This window comes from Bos javanicus, chromosome 1 (assembly GCF_032452875.1).
Source record: "Bos javanicus breed banteng chromosome 1, ARS-OSU_banteng_1.0, whole genome shotgun sequence".
NCBI classification, from domain to species: Eukaryota; Metazoa; Chordata; class Mammalia; order Artiodactyla; family Bovidae; genus Bos; species Bos javanicus.
Window position 1 is genome coordinate 67,412,916 of NC_083868.1, and position 16,258 is coordinate 67,429,173.

The 16,258-nt window shown below is 37.1% G+C and overlaps 1 protein-coding gene across 1 annotated transcript in view; it reads left to right on the forward strand.

Annotated features, from left to right (window-relative positions):
- Positions 1-16,258, forward strand: part of SLC49A4 (solute carrier family 49 member 4) — a 101,779-nt gene that overhangs the window by 45,657 nt on the left and 39,864 nt on the right. Inside the window, exons 5-6 of the mRNA XM_061406854.1 lie at positions 5,159-5,267; positions 14,721-14,788. Of these exons, the coding sequence (XP_061262838.1) occupies positions 5,159-5,267; positions 14,721-14,788 (177 nt within the window). The remainder of the gene's footprint in view (positions 1-5,158; positions 5,268-14,720; positions 14,789-16,258) is intronic.

Sequence of the window (16,258 nt, forward strand, 5' to 3'; positions counted from 1 at the left end):
GAAAATTCTTCAAGAGATGGGAATACCAGACCACCTGACCTGCCTTTTGAGAAACCTATATGCAGGTCAGGAAGCAACAGTTAGAACTGGACATGGAAACGGTTCCAAATAGGAAAAGGAGTACGTCAAGGCTGTATATTGTCACCCTGCTTATTTAACTTATATGCAGAGTACATCATGAGAGACGCTGGACTGGAAGAAGCACAAGCTGGAATCAAGATTGCCGGGAGAAATATCAATAACCTCGGATATGCAGGTGACACCACCCTTATGGCAGAAAGTGAAGAGGAACTAAAGAGCCTCTTGATGAAAGTGAAAGAGGAGAGTGAAACAGTTGGCTTAAAGCTCAACATTCAGAAAATGAAGATCATGGCATCTGGACCCATCACTTCATGGGAAATATATGGGGAAACAGTGGAAACAGTGTCAGATTTTATTTTTTGGAGCTCCAAAATCACTGCAGATGGTGATTGCAGCCATGAAATTAAAAGATGCTTATTCCTTGGAAGGAAAGTTATGATCAACCTAGATAGCATATTGAAAAGCAGAGACATTACTTTGCCAACAAAGGTCCGTCTAGTCAAGGCTATGGTTTTTCATGTGGTCATGTATGGATGTGAGAGTTGGACTGTGAAGAAGGCTGAGTGCTGAAGAATTGATGCTTTTGAAGTGTGGTGTTGGAGAAGACTCTTGAGAGTCCCTTGGACTGCAAGGAGATCCAACCAGTCCATTCTGAAGGAGATCAGCCCTGGGATTTCTTTGAAAGGAATGATACTAAAGCTGAAACTGCAGTACTTTGGCCACTTCATGCGAAGAGTTGACTCATTGGAAAAGACTCTGATGCTAGGAGGGATTGGGGGCAGGAGGAGAAGGGGACGACAGAGGATGAGATGGCTGGATGGCATCACCGACTCGATGGACATGAATCTGAGTGAACTCCGGGAGTTGGTGATGGACAGGGAGGCCTGGCTTGCTGCAGTCCATGGGGTCGCAAACAGTCGATTCGCAAAGAGTCGGCAGTTAAAGTGGGATGTACTTCTGCCAAAAAGTAATGGAAAATTTCTCTTCACTGTGTTTTTAAATTGAATTTAAATTAATTAAAATGAAATAAAATTAAATATTAGTTCCTCAGTTGCACTAATCACATTTCATGTGCTCAATAGCCACATTGCACAAGTGCCTACCATGGTAGGTAGCATAGCTATGTAACTCTGTTTCTCAGACTTTGATTCATAGCCAGCTAATTTAGTAGGCTGACCACCTTTTTTTCTTAAACAGAATAGAAAGGAATAAAATAGAACAGAAACTATTATTATATCACACGTAATAATGATACATATTTTGGAGTGATACTTTTGTTTCAGTACATACATACTGAATCTCTGTGTACTAAGTCACTAAGTAAATATTTCTTACTCTGGAATATAGTAAAAAGTTTTGAAAACCACATCTACAGCATCTAGTAAATTGCCTTCCACATAATAGGCAAAGTAATAATATTAGTTCAGTTGACTTGTGATCAGTGGCACACATTTGTAAGTTGAGAGTTAAAATGATAGGTTTGGTTTTTTTCTAATGCTATTTAACCAAGTTTTTCTCCATGCAAAGCTAGAGGTTAGAGAGCAATAGGTAAGCTAGAGAGGTAGATTAAGGTCAGATTACGCCATCCTAATAATTTGAACTATTCTGTGGGAAGTGAGGAGTCATGGCAGGGTTTTAAGGTAAGGAGTTATGGAAAATTCTGTTCGAGAAGGAAAAAACAACTTACAATGATGATCACTTTGACCACAACAAACCACTTTGTGTTTGCTTCTAATTACCCTAGAGTCAAGATCTTTATTCTGTTTAAACTAGAGAGTATAAGATCTTTCTTCTCGATTAAAGCCCCTTTGGGCTTTGGGCTCTCCAGGGGACTTCTTTGGACATGCCATGGTCCATTTCCCTAACCTACCTGTGTAATTCAAATCCCTGGTCCTTCAAAGAACTTCTGAAATCATTGCTTCCTAGATTAATCAGAATAACTGCTTCTCTAGATTCTAATTCCATTGTCTAGGCAGGAAAAAAAAAAATCATTGGTTATGCTTCAAAGTTTCCATTGTCTACTTCCTGTCCACATGATTCCCATCACTTCAGATGTATATAACCTGTGTGACCTAGTGTAAGCATTTCTCTCCATTTACGTATCAGTTTCATGTTTGATGGTGGTTGTTTTTGACTTTTAGACTTAAAGAGCGTTAAGTTGAACATGTTCCTTGCTTCAGGATACATGAACACTTTTATTCATTCATTCATTCTTTTCTTTGTATTTCTCATTCCCATTCCCTTTTCCCTACCTAGGCCACCTTTCAAATGCATTTTATGTGTATCTCTTTGTGCTTTTGTAACATTTGTATTGTTTTGTATGCTTCTATTTTTATCTAAACAGTGACATATTTTGTATCTCATTCTGTTTGGCTTTTTTCACTAAACACTATGTGGTTTTTATAAAATACTTTTTATTTTGGAAATAGGAAGGTAGAACAGTATAACCTCCATATCCACATAACCAAATACCAACAATTACCACTTTGTGGCCAATATTGTTTCATTTGTACACTTCCCTCTTCCTGTATCATGAAGCAAATCCCAAATGATAAATCATTTCATCCATATATATTTTAACATGTTTGTGTTAAAAAGATAGGAACTCTTTTAAACGTAAATACGTTATTATTGTTACACTGAAAACATTTTAGCAGTAGTTTGCTACTATCAAATTGGTGTTTCAATTGTCTCATAAATGTCATAAGTGCTTTTTGTTTGTTTAAGTCAGGATCTAGATTGGAACCATGCATTGCAGTTGGCTCAAATGCCTTATAATCTCTAGGTTTCCTTCCATCTCCCTCTCTTTTCTTTGTAATTGTTTGTTGAGGAGCCAGCTCTCTGTCTCCAAGGTCTGAAACATGTTGATCATCTCTTTGTAGAGTAGTTTGCCCCTCTGCCCTCTGTATTTCCTGTAAATTGTTAGCTTGAACTGCATTCTGATTCAGGTTTTGGTTTTGATTTTACAGAACTACCTCCTGCTGTCTTCTTCCATCAGAAGGCACATGATATCTGGATAACTCTGATTTCATGGTAGCCATGCTCTGTTCTCAAGATAAATCTCTGTACTTTGTGTATACCTAGTTCTCTGTACTCTGTGGTATGAAACCATCACATTTTTTATACCCATTCCCACTGTGTACTCTGCCTCCAACTCATTGTCACCACAGATACCACTGCAGTGACATCCTAATATGCGTCACTGTAGACCTAAGACTTCTTTGGAAAACAGACCTCACACAGCATTGCTGGATCATCAGCTATTTTAAGCTGAATTTGCCAAGTATTGTCAAATTGCTCTAAAAAAATGCCTACACTTGTCTACACTTTCATCAGCAATGCCCATTTTCCTATATGCTTGCCAAACTTGGCATTATCCATCTTTCTAATTTTCAGTAGTCTAGTGGGTAAAAATAAATCTATCTTTTGTTTAATATGCATTTTCTGGTTGTTAGTAAGTTTGAGACTCTCATGTAGTTGTTTGCCATTTAGGTTTCATCTACTGTAAATTCCTCTTCATAGATTCTACCCGTGTCTCAGTGGTAGTTTCTGTCTTTTTCTTAATGATTTACATATTCTAGATATAAATTCCCTGTTGATTTTTAAAAGTTCAAATATCTATTCCCATTATATCAGCTGTTTACTAATTTTCTCAGTGAATGTCTTATTTATAACTTCCTGTTCTTTTTCTTTCACATTTACAGATTTACCTAGACTCTGTCTTAGTATATGGTGTTAAATACCAGGAGGTTTTCCCTCTCTGTAAAATGATCTAGTACCATTCACTAAACAGTCCTCATCCATTTTATTTTTGTAGTGCCAGCTTTATTGTAGGTAGAGTTTCTGTGTCTTGGGTCTCTTTTTTCCTTCATTGTTCTCTTTCTTCTTGAGCAAATACCATACTATATTTATTACTCTGGATGTGCAGTTTGTCTTAATATCTGGTAGGACAAAGACTTCCTTTTTCACATTTTTCAAGGATGAGTTAGCCTTCCAAGGACTTTTATTTTCCCACATGAACTTTATTCTTAGATTTCTTTTAAAAATTCACCTGGAATTTTAATTGTGACTGCAGTGAATTATAGATGAATTGGTGGTAACTTGACAGCATGGACTCTGTTTCTGTTTATTTAAATCATCGTCTGTGCCCTCCTGTGTTCCCCCCTCTACCCGTAGAGATCTTGGGTCTTCCTGGTTTATTCCTAAATATTTTATAGTTTACAAATTTTAAAAAGCTGTTGTGAATGATATCTAACTCTTATTACATTTTAAAATTAAACTTTATTTTGAGATAATAGTAGATCCACATGCAGTTTTAAGAAATAATACAAAGAAATAACATGGGTCCTTTACCCAGTTTCCCCCAGTGGTAACATCTTACAAAACTATAGTGCGGTATCACAACCAGAAAATTCACACGTATTGTAAAGATACAGTACATTTCCATCATCAGAAGGATCCCGCCTATTGCCCTTGTATAGCCACACCTACTTCCCTCCCACTCTGTAGCTGCTGACAACCAGCTACTCTGTTTCCCATTACCATAATGTCACTTCAGGAATGTTATATAAATTGAGTCATATAGTACATAAAATTTTGGAGTTAGCTTTTTTTTCATCCACCATAATTCTCTGGAGATTCATCCAGGTTGTTTTGTGTATTGGTAGTTACTCCTTTTTATTGCTCAGTTGCATTCTGTGATTTGGATGTAGACAGTTTGTTTAAATGTTCATTAATCTTTTTTTCCCTCCACCTGTTCATCAGAAGAAACAGTAATATATCTTTACAAATACGAACTTTTAAAAAAAATGAAGGTGCCTACTCATTTTATGAACTATTGTTGGTAATTCATCTATATAATAAACAGTGACATTTTTAAATAATGTTAACAAAAAACATTATTCTTATAAATATAAAATAAAAAATTTAAGGAACTTCAAATTTATTAAACTGACAAATATTTTCTATTTCTGATTCTGGTATTCCAATTTCCAAATGACTTACTTTTTCATGAGTAAGAGTTTAAATTCTAGATTTTGAACTTGTAATAATATTTTCTTTTTCTTCTCTTTTACAGCAATTTGAGATTTTTGATGATTGCTTTAGCATATGCCATACCACTTGGTGTATTTGCTGGCTGGTCTGGAGTTCTGGACTTAATTTTAACACCAGTGCATGTCAGCCAAGTAAGTGTTTTATTTCTTTATATCTTGTAGGTATTTTTGGTTCACTGAAGTTCTGAACATTGTCTGCCTGTTCTTACATTTGACTTCAGTGCCTAGGTAAAGCATTGTCCTGTACCACTGCTGCTAAAGGAAGATCTTTATGAAATAGTTATAAACAATATTGATTTTCTTCCTGGATTTTGTTAACCACCAGGAATTTCACTTATGATTAATGATGCTAATAAAAGAAAAATAAAGAATGAAAAAATCTTAGGATCCTTGATTCTTGATTTATAAAGATGAAGATCCCATCATTAAATATAAGGCAATTCATACATCTAATTCCTCACTTTGTCTTCAGTCTCAGTATCTCATTTCCTTAAAGATAACCATTTCATCTACATGCTTGATGATGTCCATTCCGTCTCCTTGCTTCCAAATAGCATGGTAGGAAGGGGTCGAGAGACTAGGAAGGTCAGATGGAAGAAATCTAGCACACTGATCTGTTGCATGAATAAACAACTTTTCCAATTTTCTTTTGAGGAACTTTTGGAATGTCTACATCTAGGCTGTCATAAACAGTGCTGTATGGATATTTTCATCCCTTATACATTTCTACTGGATATCTATCAAGGAATGGAATTGCTAGTTACAGGGTGTGCCTGCTTTGATAGATGATGCCAAACTCCTCCAAAGTAGTTGTTTTCGTTTATAGTCCTACCAGCGGTACATGAAATTTCTCCTTGCGGCATATCATTACCAGCACTTGGCAGTGTTAATCTTTTTAAATTTAGATGTGCTGATGACTGTGCAGTTGTATGCCCTTGTAGTGACTTCCATGACAGCCTAAAACCAAGCCCTGACAAAAATCTGCAGAGGACATGATTTGGAGATTGAAGCCTGCCAAGTGAAAGGAACTTGAGAAACAACTTGGTTTCTAATCTTCTTCACTAGTAAAGTGCAAAATTGAGCTTACACAAGTTCAAGGTGATCTGCCATTAATTGAATGGCATATGAACTCAAAAATCAACTATCTTAGAAAAGATAATCCAGAATCTCTATATTGTATCATCCACAGCATATAGTAGACAATTTTTTTAAAATTAGACATATAAACAATTAGGAAAATATGGTTCTTATTTAAAAACAAACAAAAGATGTGGTCAATAGAAACCAATTTGGAGATAGTCTAGGTGTTGGATTTAGCAGGCAGAAATGATACTGCAAAGGAGAAAGTGAGAGAAATCTTCTCTTGCTCCAAATTCATAAATCTATTCCCATATATTATTATGTAGAACTCTTTTATCCAATACAGTAGCCTCTAGTCACATGTGGCTATTTAATTTGAATAGTTTAAGATCATGGCATCCAGTCCCATCACTTCATGGCACATAGATGGGGAAACAGTGGAAACAGTGGCTGACTTTAGTTTTCTGGGCTCCAAAATCACTGCAGATGGTGATTGCAGCCATGAAATTAAAAGACGCTTACTCCTTGGAAGGAAAGTTATGACCAACCTAGACAGCATATTAAAAAGCAGAGACAACATTTTGTCAACAAAGGTCCGTCTAGTCAAGGCTATGGTTTTTCCAGTGGTCATGTATGGATGTGAGAGTTGGACTATAAAGAAAGCTGAGCACGGAAGAATTGATGCTTTTGAACTGTGGTGTTGGAGAAGACTCTTCAGAGTCCTTTGGACTGCAAGATCCAACCAGTCCATACTACAGGAGATCAGTCCAGGGTGTTCATTGGTAGGACTGATGTTGAAGCTGAAACTCCAATACTTTGGCCACCTGATGCGAAGAGCTGACTCATTTGAAAAGACCCTGATGCTGGGAAAGATTGAGGGCAGGAGGAGAAGGGGGCGACAGAAGATGAGATGGTTGGGTGGCATCACCGACTCAAGGGACATGGGTTTGGATGGACTCCGGGAGTTGGTGATGGACAGGGAGGCCTGGCATGCTGCGGTTCATGGGGTCGCAAAGAGTCGGACATGACTGAGTAACTGAACTGAACTGAAACTATTTGAAATAAAATTAAAATGAAAAATTAACTTTCTCAATAGCACCAACCCATATATTATTGTGCAGAACTCTCTTATCCAGTACAGTAGCCACTAGTTACATGTGGCTATTTAATGTGAATAGTTTAAACTAGTTGAAATAAAATTAAAATGAAAAATTAACTTCCTCAATAGCACCAACCACTTTTCAGGTGCTCATGGCCACATGCAACTTACAGGTACCATATCGGACAGTGTTGACATAGAATATTTCCATCATCATAGAAAGTTCTGTGGAACAGTGCTGTTCTGGAAACTTTATTGTTATTCCGGTCACATTTAAACCTAGAATTGAATTGTGTGCTTGTTAAAAGGTAGGGATTAAATTTCTTTTATCCCAGATAGTTCTTCATTAACCTAACACCAATTTTTGAGAGGATCGTTCTTTCCCCATTACTCTCCAGTGTCATCTTTGTCATAATGAAATGCCCTTATGTGCATGGATGTTTCTAAATTATTTTTTCTTCTAGTCTATTTATCTGTCTCTTTGCCAATACCAAATTGTCTCAAGTATTTTAGTTTTATAATAAGTTTTAGTGTGTAGTAGAATAAATACTCTTTGAGATTTTGATTAGAATTTTATGAATCTCTAGGTCAGTTGGAGAATTAACTTTTTTCTAATAGTAAGTCTTCAAAATCATGATCATTATATCTCTCATCTACTTACCTAATGTCTCTCTGAATCTCTTTTCTCAAAAACACCTTCTATATATTTGTTAGATGTATTACCAGGTATTTGATGTTTTCTGAAGCTATTATAATTGGTAACTTTAAAAATCTTACTTTTTGTTGGCTGGCATGTAGAAATATAGCTGGTTTTTGAAAATGATTGAAGTATAGCTCATCTTATATCCAGCAACCTTATTAAATTCACTTATTTATTTATCCATAGATATTTTTACCTCTCTGCATACATCTCATATCAGTTGTAACTAATGATAATTAGATGGAGAAAAATACATTTAATAAAATTCAACACTGAGATAATCATCTGGTCTTTCTCTTTTAATCTGCAGATATGGTGAATTGCATTTGTTGATTATAAAATGTTGAACTACCTTGCATTTCTGTACTAAATCCATTTTGTCAGTGAGTTATTATAGTTTTTATATATCACTGAATTCAGTTTGCTTGCATTTTGTTTAGGATTTTTTGCATTTATGTTCCTGAATGAGATTAGTCTATAATTTTTTTTTATCTTGTCCTACCATTTCAATTTTAGTATCAACATTTCGCTAGTCTCAGAAAAGAACTTCTGAAATGTTTCCTCTTTTTCTGTTATTGAAAGAGTTTATGTAAGTTTGATGGTGTGAGGATTATATTTTTCCGTAAATATTTGGTAGATTTCACTGATAAAGCCATCTAGTTTTCTTGTGATACTGTTTTCCCTTCATTTCCATCTGATAATCTTTGTGTTTTAATTGGAATATTTAGTCCATTTGCAGTTAATGCAATTATTGGTAGATTTGAGTCTAGATCTACCACCTTATTATTGGTTTTCTTTTTTTTCCAATCTAGTCTATCCTTTTTCTCTTCTTTCTCCTGGATTAAGTATTTTTTACTACTCTGTTTTCCCCTTTTATTAGCTTGGTAGTTTTAGTCTCTTATTATTTAGTGGTTATCCTAGAGGGTACAGAATGTACATTTCACTTATTAACATCTATTATAAATTAGAACTTTTAACTCTACCAGGACTGTCCAAGGTCCTCAGAACCCTTTCATTCCATCTAAGCCTCAACTGTGTGTGTATGCTTAGTTGCTGAGTCATGTCACTCAGTCTTTGCGACCCCATAGACAGTAGCCTACCAGGCTCCTCTGTCCATGGGATTATCCTGGCAAGAATACTGGAATGGGTTGCCGTTGCCTCCTCCAGAGGATCTTCCAGACCCAGGGATCAAATCTGCATCTTCTGCAGCTCCTGCTTTGCAGGCAGATTCTTTACCACTGAGCCAGCTGGGAGGCCCACAATGGAGTATTACTCAGCCATAAAAGAGAATTAATTCTGCCATTTGCAACAGCATGGATATACCTAGAGAATATTATGCTTGGTGAAGTAAGTCATATATATCACTTACATGCAGAATCAAAAAAATATTACAAATGAATGTATATGCAAAACAGCAACAGACTCACATATAGAAAACAAACTGCTGCTGCTGCTGCTAAGTCACTTCAGTCGTGTCCGACTCTGTGCAACCCCATAGACGGCAGCCCACCAGGCTCCCCCATCCCTGGGATTCTCCAGGCAAGAACACTGGAGTGGGCTGCCATATCCTTCTCCAATGGATGAAAGTGAAAAGTGAAAGTGAAGTCGCTCAGTCGGGTCCTACCCTCAGCGACCCCATAGACTGCAGCCTACCAGGCTCCTCCATCCATGGGGTTTTCCAGGCAAGAGTACTGGAGTGGGGTGCCATCGCTTTCTCCGAGAAAACAAACTAATGGTTACCAAAAGGAAGAAGAAAATGGGGAGAAACAAATTAGGGGTATGGGACTAAGAAATACAAACTACTATGTATAAAATAGGTAATCAACAGGATATATTTTATAGCACAGGGAATTAGAGCCATTATTTTGCAATAACTTTTAGTGGAATATAATCCGTAAAAATACTGAATCACCTGAAACTCATATAATGCTATAAATCAAGTATGCTTCAATTTAAAAAATAAGAATAGGTAATAAGGAGATCAGTCCTGGGTATTCATTGGAAGGACTGATGTTGAAGCTGAAACTCCAATACTTTGACCACCCAATGCAAAGAGCTGACTCTTTGGAAAAAACCCTGATGCTGGGAAAGATTGAGGGCAAGAGGAGAAGGGGACGACAGAGGATGAGATGGTTGAATGGCATCACCAACTCAATGGACATGGGTTTGGGTGGACTCTGGGAGTTGGTGATGGACAGGGAGGCCTGGCATGCTGCGGTTCATGGGGTCACAGAGTCGGACACAACTGAGCAACTGAACTGAACTGAACTGAAAAAAACAATTCAAAATGAAACACATTTATTCTGCTCAAGGTTTGTAGGACTTCTTGAATCTATGGCTTAATGTCTCATCAGTTTCAGAAAATTCTTAGCCAATGTCCCTTCAAAGCTTATGTTTCATTTTCTCTATTACTTTTTCCTTCAGTAATTCTAACCATACGTGTTCTACTTTCACACTTCTTTCCTATGTCTTTTACTCTCTGTTCTGAATTTTCTATCCTTTGCCTTTCTCTGTTCAAACTGAATATTTTACCTAGCTTTTCTTCTAACTTATAATTTCAGTTTTCTGCTCTAATATGCTGTTAAACTCATCTATGAGTTACTTTCAACTATTATGTTCTTAAGTTATAAAATTTTTATTCAATGCTTTTTCATAGTTCCCAAATTTCTGTAGAAATGCTTGATCTTGTCTTTTATTGTTTTTGAAACTATTAAAAATAGTTATTTGAAATCTATATTTCCTAATCCCTTTATCTAGATCCCTTGTGGGTCTCTTTATATTTGTGATATTCATTCATGTTTTCTTATGTGTTCAGTTATTTTTGACTGAGTGCTCAACATAGTATATGAAAAGTTGTAGTGATAACTTAAGCTTGAAATGGTGTTCTTTTCCTCTAGAAAGTACTTATGTTTTTTCTTAGGAGTCTAAGGATCACTTAATCCAGTTTTAAGAATTGAGATCATTTAAAACTAGGTTTTAGTCCCTCAGAATATGGTTCCATTTCTTCTTCTTTTTTTTTAAAGTTCCATTTCTCATTTATACCACTCTTAGGCATGGTAGTGGTTTAGTTGCCAAGTCGTATTTGACTCTTGCGACCGCATGGATTGTAGCCTGCCAGGCTCCTTCCGTCCATGAGATTTCCCAGGCAGGAATTTTGGAGTGGGTTGCCATTTCCTTCTCCAGGGGATCTTCCTGACCCAGGAATTGAACGCTGGTCTCCTGCATTGCAGGCAGATTCTTTACCAACTAAGCCACCAGGGAAGCCTGCTCTTAGGTATGCTGCTGCTGCTAAGTCGCTTCAGTCGTGTCCAACTCTGTGCGACCCCATAGATGGCAGCCCACCAGGCTTCCCCGTCCCTGGGATTCTCGGCGAGAACACTGGAGTGGATTGCCATTTCCTTCTCCAATGCATGAAAGTGAAAAGTGAAAGTGAAGTCGCTCTTAGGTATAGTCCCTGGCTAAAGCCTGGAGTTTTCTACAAGGCCAGCCACCTAAGAGCAGGCCTCAAACTCGTATTTTTTTTTCTTCCTAGATTCATGAGGCTGTCAGTAGTTTTACAGCCCCTTAGCTACCTTTTCTGAAATCAGTAGACACACCCCTAAGGAAAAAGTGCCCCCAAATACCCAGGCTTCCTTCTCATCTTATGATTCCAGAATTATGAATTACTTTCTTGACTCTCTACTGCCTTCAAACATATTTCCCACTCCAGATTTTCTGCTTTGCAACCAGAAAATTAACCCAAATTACCTAGTGTATCTTTACGATAAGGAGAAAACCTTTTAATTTCCTGTTTTTCTGGATGGCAGATATTCCAAGCATACTCAACTTCAGGAAGAAAAAGTGTAGCACCCATTCAGATGATGCTGATTTTGTAGATCTTACGATTCATGTTACAAAGCCTGAGAATCCCTTCCAAGTGTCTCTCTGTACAAACTCTTAAGAGATACAGACACTATGAGTCATACCAGGTATTAAATAAAATGAAATTTAAAATTAAATAAGAACATATCTTCTGGGTTGGTAGACACATAGACACCCTCAAATTAATTTGGATACTCCCAAATTAATTAATTAAATTCAAGCAAAGAAAAAAATTAATTATTGGGGAGAATATTATTAACTAAAGCAAATATCATGAATAGAGAAAGCAGAAAATGGCCTGAAAGGACCAGGGTTAGTATAGTCAGATACACAGTGTTCTTCACCTGATGCAGGACCCCAGTGACCTACAGGATAGATGAGAATGTTTATAGGGACTTCATAGTATACTAGGCCTCAGTCCATAGTGTTAATAAACGTTAAATGCAAGAAGAGGGGCAGTTCTGAAGAACAGAGAATTCTCTTGCCCCACATGCCAGTAGTATGAAAGAAAAACTGTAGAGATGATTTAAATTTCTGGTGTTATTTTTCTCCAGAGAACATTTATCTTTGTTTCTGGCACCAGACACTGGTAGAGCAAGATTTGTGTAGTTATTGTAATACTTTGGAATTTGTAATACAGTGGAAACAGTGTCAGACTTTATTTTTCTGGGGTCCAAAATCACTGCAGATGGTGACTGCAGCCATGAAATTAAAAAACGCTTACTCCTTGGAAGGAAAATTATGACCAACCTAAAGAGCATATTCAAAAGCAGAGACATTACTTTGCCAACAAAGGTCCATCTAGTCAAGGCTATGGTTTTTCCTGTGGTCATGTATGGATGTGAGAGTTGGACTGTGAAAAAGGCTGAGTGCCGAAGAATTGCTGCTTTTGAACTGTGGTGTCGGAAAAGACTCTTGAGAGTCCCTTGGACTGCAAGGAGATCCAACCAGTCCATTCTGAAGGAGATCAGCCCTGGGATTTCTTTGGAAGGAATGATGCTAAATAAAGCTGAAACTCCAGTACTTTGGCCACCTCATGTAAAGAGTTGACTCACTGGAAAAGACTGATGCTGGGAGGGATTGGTGGCAAGAGGAGAAGGGGACGACAGAGGATGAGATGGCTGGATGGCATCACTGACTCAATGGACATGAGTATCAGTGAACTCCGGGAGTGGTGATGGACAGGGAGGCCTGGCGTGCTGCGATTCATGGGGTCGCAAAGAGTCGGACACGACTGAGCAACTGATCTGATCTGATCTGATCTGATTGTAATACTAAGAGTAGGCTAAGAATGACAAAATTCTGAGACTGAAGAAGACATTAGTTTCTCATTCACACAGGTATCTAGGATAGTTTGCCTAATAATCCAGAACAGTTGTCCACAGTTTGGATTGCTCTCTTGCTTACACTGATTTAGACACCTAGGTTGCTTCCTCTTTGAAGTTCTTCTGTCTCCTAGGGCCTTGTCATTATATGCATGGGTGAAGATGGCTGACTATCCGTATTCCAGCTGGCAGAGAGGGAAAGAAAGCATTGGCGGAGGCATACAGTTGCCTTCTAGGTTCTAGCCTAGAGATGGCACACCTCACTTTTTTCCACTTCCATTAATGAGAACTTAGTCATGTGGTCCCATGTGGCTGAATATGGGCTAGAACATGTAAACTAGCTAAATGCCCTGGTAGGATAAGATATAATATATTTTGGTGGACAGCTGACCAGTTCTATCACTTCTGTAATGAAAAATATGACTAGAAAACTAATAAGAGATAGAATTTAGTTTGGGTAGCTCCCAAGTGCCAGGGCAAGTTTGAACTTTGTCCTATAACCACAAAGAAAGCCAATAACTGTTTCTGAGCAGGGAAGTGGAATGATTGAAATAATTATTCTGGAAATAGTGGGCAAAAAGATTGCTACTACAGGAGTCCAGAAGTACAAAATAAGAAAATAAGCAATTGTGATGCCCGTGATGGGGAAAGAGAAAAGACAAAATGCACCAGTATTGTTCAGAACACATGAAATGTCAAGTATTGTCAACTAACAGGTATTGGGCAGTTTGCATTGATTAACTTATTTAACTCTCAGAAAAACCCTCACTATCCCGAATCCCCATCCTACTAATGAGAAAACTGAGACATGGGGTGCGTATTGCAACAGAAGCCAAGTCATAGTAAGAGTTAAAGCTACTCTTTAACTGAGGATGAGTGATGAAGAAACGTAGGCAGCGTTTGTAGATTGCTCTGAGCAAGTTTGTCCATGAAGGTAGGGAAGAGACGAGACATTAGATGATGGAGAAACATCATCAGGTAACAGCCACAGCTCTAACCTCTATTGAGCACTTCCTGTATGTTGACTGCTGATCTAAGGTTTGTGTGGAAATTATCTCACGTCCATGTTATAGGCAGGAAGACCTAATTTGCACAGAGTCACAAAGCTAGTAAATGACAGGGCTGGAAATGTTTTCTCCAGGAGTAGAACGAGCTGTCCATTTGAAGTCGAGCTCAAATTCTTTGTCTCCTCAGGTACTCAACCTGTTTTCTCTCTCTCTCCCACCCGCAACCCTCTTTTCCCCCCACTCATCTGTGTTCTCTTAATACATTCTCTTTTGACTTGTACCGGACATTTTAGCACTTAATTATTGCCTAGTACTTTCCTGGTATTTATTTAGATAAGTTTGTATTAACTAGTCACACATGAATCCTTTCATCTGATTCATTTTCTTAAATAGTATTTCCTAAATTTTATGCCATTTAGCTATTAACATACTGATTAAAGACAATTTTTTCCATGCCTTCTAAACTGCAACATGATAATCTTGTATTAAATGTGTCTGCCACTTTCTTAACAGGTAGATGCTGGCTGGATTGGATTTTGGTCCATTGTTGGAGGCTGTGTTGTTGGAATAGCTATGGCAAGGTGAGAATATTTTATGGTAAACATGTGAGTAAGCACAATCAAAAAAAGAGCCCAAAGGGAAACTCAGCTACCCTAGATAACCATTAACATTTAAGGAAAAGTAAAACAGGCAAAAGTCAAAAAAAGGACACTTGTTCAGGCTATAAGAAAATCCACACACAGTAGGTAGAATTTGCTGCTACAAGAAACCTTCTCAGGAGTCCACTGTAAAATGTTCTTGGAGACTAGAGATGTATTTCCAGTGTATTAAGCTTCCTCTCTCCATATTTTTAAAGAACAGCATCTACAAATTGGACTCAAGGAAAGATGATACAATAATAAAGGCAGATTGATAGTTACCGGGAGTAGAAAAGAATTGAAGGGAATCATTCATAAGAGCATATCTAGAACTTTCCATGAAAAGTCAGTATCCTGATTAGCAAATATTTATTTCTGGTCTTTTTTGACAGGTATGACCCTATGGTTATCCCATTTTGATGAAAAATGCCCATAAAGACTTTGAGTTTCATCAAACTCTCTTTAATTCTTAACCCAATATGACAACACATTTTTAGAATGAGTCAGAATAAGGGAAAATCTCATTTATTCTAAAAAAAAGAAAAGAATGAAAATGTCACTCATGTAGGTGACTACCTATAAAACTACTCTTGGTGTTTCCAGTGAGATAATATTCATTCACTTTCCAAATCATTTTATCCTATTTAAACAAAAACAAAATTGGGTAATCAACTTTACCAGGAAGGGAAGAATATAGCTACATATTTGGGGAGATCAAGTAAGATATGTGAAGCACCTAACTGTCTAAATACTTAAACATAATTGACACAGGATAATATTATAACTAGACCTTATAGTTTGCATAGTGTTTCTGGGCTGATAAAAGAATAAATTGACACTTATTTCTAAATCACTTTTTCTGAGGTTTTTATAAATTAGGAAATATAATAAAATCAAAAAGCTAAAGAAAAATATGAGCACAGCTATTTGTATGAAATCACTGCACTGATACTATCACTTTTGATAAGAATCCTATCTAATTTTTCTAATTAATCTCCAAACCAATGATACTGAGTCATCATTTACCAAATCTTTTTCTGAGCATCACATCAGTCAAAGAGGGACACATTATGTATCAGAAATGACATCTTATTTGGGCCTTTCTCTGTATTTTTTCTACAAACCCTTAATTTTAACTTTATGGAAATAGAACTAGAGGGAAAAATTAGAATGAGGACATTTCTGTTTTTAAATTGTTGAAATGGAAGTTTTAAAAAGTACAACCCTTACTCTGGAATCCAAAGTCAATTGTAATATCTTCTAAGCCTAAAATAAGTTTTTAAATTATATTCAAAACAGCCTTTTTGGGGTCCCTAGAATGGAATCTCCTTATAGACGTGAGTGCTTTAGGTGGTTGGTTGTTTTTTCATGCGTGTGATTATGTTACTAAAGGTTGGGCTTCCCTGGCGGTTC